Source organism: Athene cunicularia, unplaced genomic scaffold (assembly GCF_003259725.1).
Source record: "Athene cunicularia isolate RWA unplaced genomic scaffold, athCun1 SCF_216, whole genome shotgun sequence".
NCBI classification, from domain to species: domain Eukaryota; kingdom Metazoa; phylum Chordata; class Aves; order Strigiformes; family Strigidae; genus Athene; species Athene cunicularia.
The window spans coordinates 3,655-7,285 of NW_020799285.1; the positions used below are offsets into that span (position 1 = coordinate 3,655).

Here is a 3,631-nt window from a genome sequence, read left to right on the forward strand (position 1 = left end):
GTATTTGAGGCTGCTCTGGCCCCGAGGTCTGTGAACAAAGTTGCAGATACATTAGGAGAGTTTTTAAAAAAAGTTTAATAGGTCAAATACCAAACTTTACATGTTTAAGTAACCTGAAAATGAATATACTGTCCCGGTTCTGTCACACGTCACGCCCTGCTGCTGTGGATTTACCTGCCACTTCTCCCTTGAAAGCAGCGGGGGATGAGCCACAGGAGGCCCGAGGGAGGATTCAGGACGGGTCCTGTCGGCGTTCGCCAGCCGGGCTTGGGGCTGCTCGTCCTCGCTGCCCCGCCGTGCCCGGGAGGGTGGGGACGAGGGACAGGCTCTGCCCCGGGGGACTCGCGGCTCCGCGCTCCCAGCTGTGGGACCGTGTGTGAGTCCCGTGACGAAGGAAGAGGGGCTGCAGGGACCGGCTGTGTCTGGGGTCTGGCTTCTTCCCCAGCCACGGTACAAAGTATTTCTGTGTAAGAGGCGGATTTGGCTTTTTGGCTCGACACTGGTGTCCCCTGGTAGTGAGGAGGAAGGGCTCTGCCGAGGAGCCCCCAGTGTCCCGTGATTTACCCCGGCACAGGACCCCGGCACCGGCAGAGCCCTGATAACCGAGCGTCCGTCTTAACCCCGGCCGTGGGCTCCTGCCGCAGCCCGGGACATCCTGCTCCCCACCCCCTGCTCCTGCTGGGAGCATCCTGTCCTCCCCAGATTTGCTTACGCTTCTCTTTTTCAAAAATGTGTTTCTTAAGCGGCTCAAGGCCTTTGGTAGATTTATGGGCTCCCTTCCGGTGACTGTCACTCTTCCACCTTCCCCTGCCAAGGGTTCGACCCGCAGCATGTGACAGCAGAATCCAGACAAACCGGGAACTTTCTGCAGATGCTCCAGTTTCTGAGGCAGCCCCGAGCCCGGCTCCGGGCGTTTCTGCACGGGGCGTGCTGAGCTGGATGGAGGCAGCGTGCGAGGGGCTGCCGGCGCCTGCCCGCGGTGAGGAACGCGGCCGGTGGCGGCCAGGAGATGCTCCGAAGGAGCCGGGGTTCGCTGGGTTTGCAGACGTGAACTGGGAGCCCCACCTGTGCTGCTGCCGGTGGCGTTTGGGAGCAGCCTTGCCCTGACGAACCCAGTTCTGACCACCGCCAGGTTACTGCGGCGTTTGCAGCGTCGCTCTCAGCCGGCTGCTGATCGCGAATCAGTCCTCCCCCCATCACAGCTCGGGTCTGTGTCCCGCTCAGCCCCGCGGGGCCACGTTGCCGTCATTTCTGTAAAATCAGGCACGGGGAGGAGAGGTTTGTGTTTCAGAGGGATGAGTTTCCCCTCTTCTGCTCGGGGTGGCAGAGGGGCAGTGTTCCCCGGACACCCCCACGGCGTGGGGTGTCCGGAGCTTGTGCGTGAGTGACGGTCGGGGGCTGCAGAAAAACTTGTGAAGGGAAAAGATCGTGTGTCCCAGCCCCACGGCGCGGGGGGAGCAGGGGGGTCGGGTCCTGGGGCTGGATTCGTGTTCAGACTCCTGGACAGAGTAATGCGCTTTATACTGCAAGTGTTTCCTTTGGAAAACAGGAAATATCTCTTAATTTTTCTTTAGCTAAATAGATCTGATGCCCCAGCACGTCGGGGGCTCCCCGCACCACCTCACCTCATGTTTCGCTCCCTGCCCTGGAGCACAGGAGGGGGATGGCCACGAGGTGTCATTTAAAGGCAAAGTGTCTGCTCGTCGCCAGGAAAAACAACTTTACTGACCTGGGTGCGTGCAGGGAGCCCCCCGCCCGCGGTGACGGGAGCGTCCGACCCCCCCTTAGTTGGGAGGGTGGTTGTCCTTGGCGATGACTATGGAGTGCTGCGTGGTGGAGGAGGAGCTGCCTGCGCCCTTCTGGCTGCCTTGATCTTTGGGGATGTACTTGACCACGGCGGAGATGAGCTTGCTGCGGAAGTTTTTGCTCAGGAAGTTGTAGAGGATGGGGTTGATCACGCAGTGGAGCAGGGTGAAGCAGTCTATGACGTCGTAGAAGAAGTAGAGGAACTGGGCGAAGGTGCAGTGGAGGATGATGTGGTTGCCGTCGAGGGTGAGCAGTGTGAGCATGACGTGGAAGGGCAGCCAGCTGACGAGGAAGACGACGATGTAGGCGTAGATGAGCAGACAGTGCTTCCTGCTCTCCGGCCTGGTGCGCCTGATGAACCTGGCCGTCAGGACGTTGAAGGTGGTGATGATGGGGAAGGGGATGAGGAACCCAACGGTGGTGGTGGCCAAGCTGACCGCCAGCGCCCACTCGTCGTAGGTCTCGAAGGGGGCCGTGAAGATGCAGATGGGCTCTCCGGTGTTGACCAGCTGCATGTGAGCGACCTCCAGGAACGGGATCGCTGCGGCCAAGACCCAACTGCCGGCGCAGATGACGCGGCGCGCGCGGTGCTGGTGCTTCCGCCAGAAGAGGGAGGAGCTGGTCAGGGACACGTAGCGATCCACGCTCAGGCAGGTGAGGAAGAAGATGCTGGCGTACATGTTGGCAAAGTAGAAGTAGTGCGTGAAGCGGCAGAGGAAGCTGCCCCAGAGCCAGGTGTAATCCAGCATCACCTCCAGCATCCAGATGGGCAGCGAGAGCAGCACCCCCAGGTCCGCGATGGCCATGTTGATGATGTAGAGGTTGACCAAGCTCTTGTGGCCCCGCGTCTGCCAGTTGACCCAGATGACAAGGAGGTTCTCCACCAAGCCCACCACGAAGATGACCAGGTAAAGGATGAAGAGGACCACCCGCTTGACGTTCTCATCCAGGCTGAACTCGCAGAAGGTGTAGGTGTAGTTCAGGAGGTGGAACAGCTCGGACCAGTTGTGGTAGTCCCCGTACTCGTTCGGGAGAGTGTGCGTCTCGGTGGGGGTGGGGGTGGCCTCAGCCATCCTGGTCGCTGCAGGGAGAGGGAAAGCACTGAGCTGCGGTGCAGCGGCTGCGCTGGGCTGGGCAGCTTGAGACTGGAGAGAAACGATCTCTCCCGTCCGAGCTCAGTCATCGCGGGAGGCTCTGAAAGTTCCCTTCTGTGGTATTTTTTAATCCAATTTTTACCCCTGTGGTGACTTCCTACATCAGCCCTCAAAAGATCCCGTATCTGCATCAGCCGGTAACCTCACGTCCCGGGCAAAATGCAGGTCACAGACACCAGCCCCCCCTGCACCCGCACGAGCTCCCCGCTGGTGCCTGTCCCCTGCCCACAGCCTGGGCCGCGGCGCGGGGACAGGCAGCACGGGGGACGTGGCCCCACGGCTCGTCACATCGGTCACTGCAGAAGCGGCGCGGGCGACCCGGGAGCACAGCAGCCAAGGCTGTGCCACCTCCCCCGAGAGCCCCGGAGCTCGGGTCCTGCCGCCGCGGAGCTGTGGGAATCCCGGCCCCGGCTCTGCTGCTCTGCCCTCGCGTGCAGCGACCAGCCGCGGGGCATCGGGCACACGGGCAGGCACCCGGGCCACCAAATGCGCCCGCGTCTGCCCGACCCTGCGCTGGCAGGGGAGCCCCTGTCCCCCTCCCCGGCTGTGCGGTCACCTCATAAATCCAGGCAGCAGCCCTCGCTCTGCCTGTCCCGCAGCCGCATCGCTGGGACCCGCCGGGACTTCCAAGTAGGTGACAAAATTATAAACTTAAAGGAAATGTAGTTGAC

The 3,631-nt window shown here is 61.5% G+C and overlaps 1 protein-coding gene across 1 annotated transcript; it reads right to left on the reverse strand.

Annotated features, from left to right (window-relative positions):
• Positions 1 to 316: 316 nt before the first annotated feature.
• GPR182 (G protein-coupled receptor 182) lies at positions 317 to 2,879 on the reverse strand. The gene has a single exon (XM_026867268.1). The coding sequence runs from the start codon at positions 2,877 to 2,879 to the stop codon at positions 1,785 to 1,787; it is 1,095 nt and encodes a 364-aa protein (XP_026723069.1). The 3' UTR covers positions 317 to 1,784.
• Between the last annotated feature and the right edge of the window lie 752 nt (positions 2,880 to 3,631).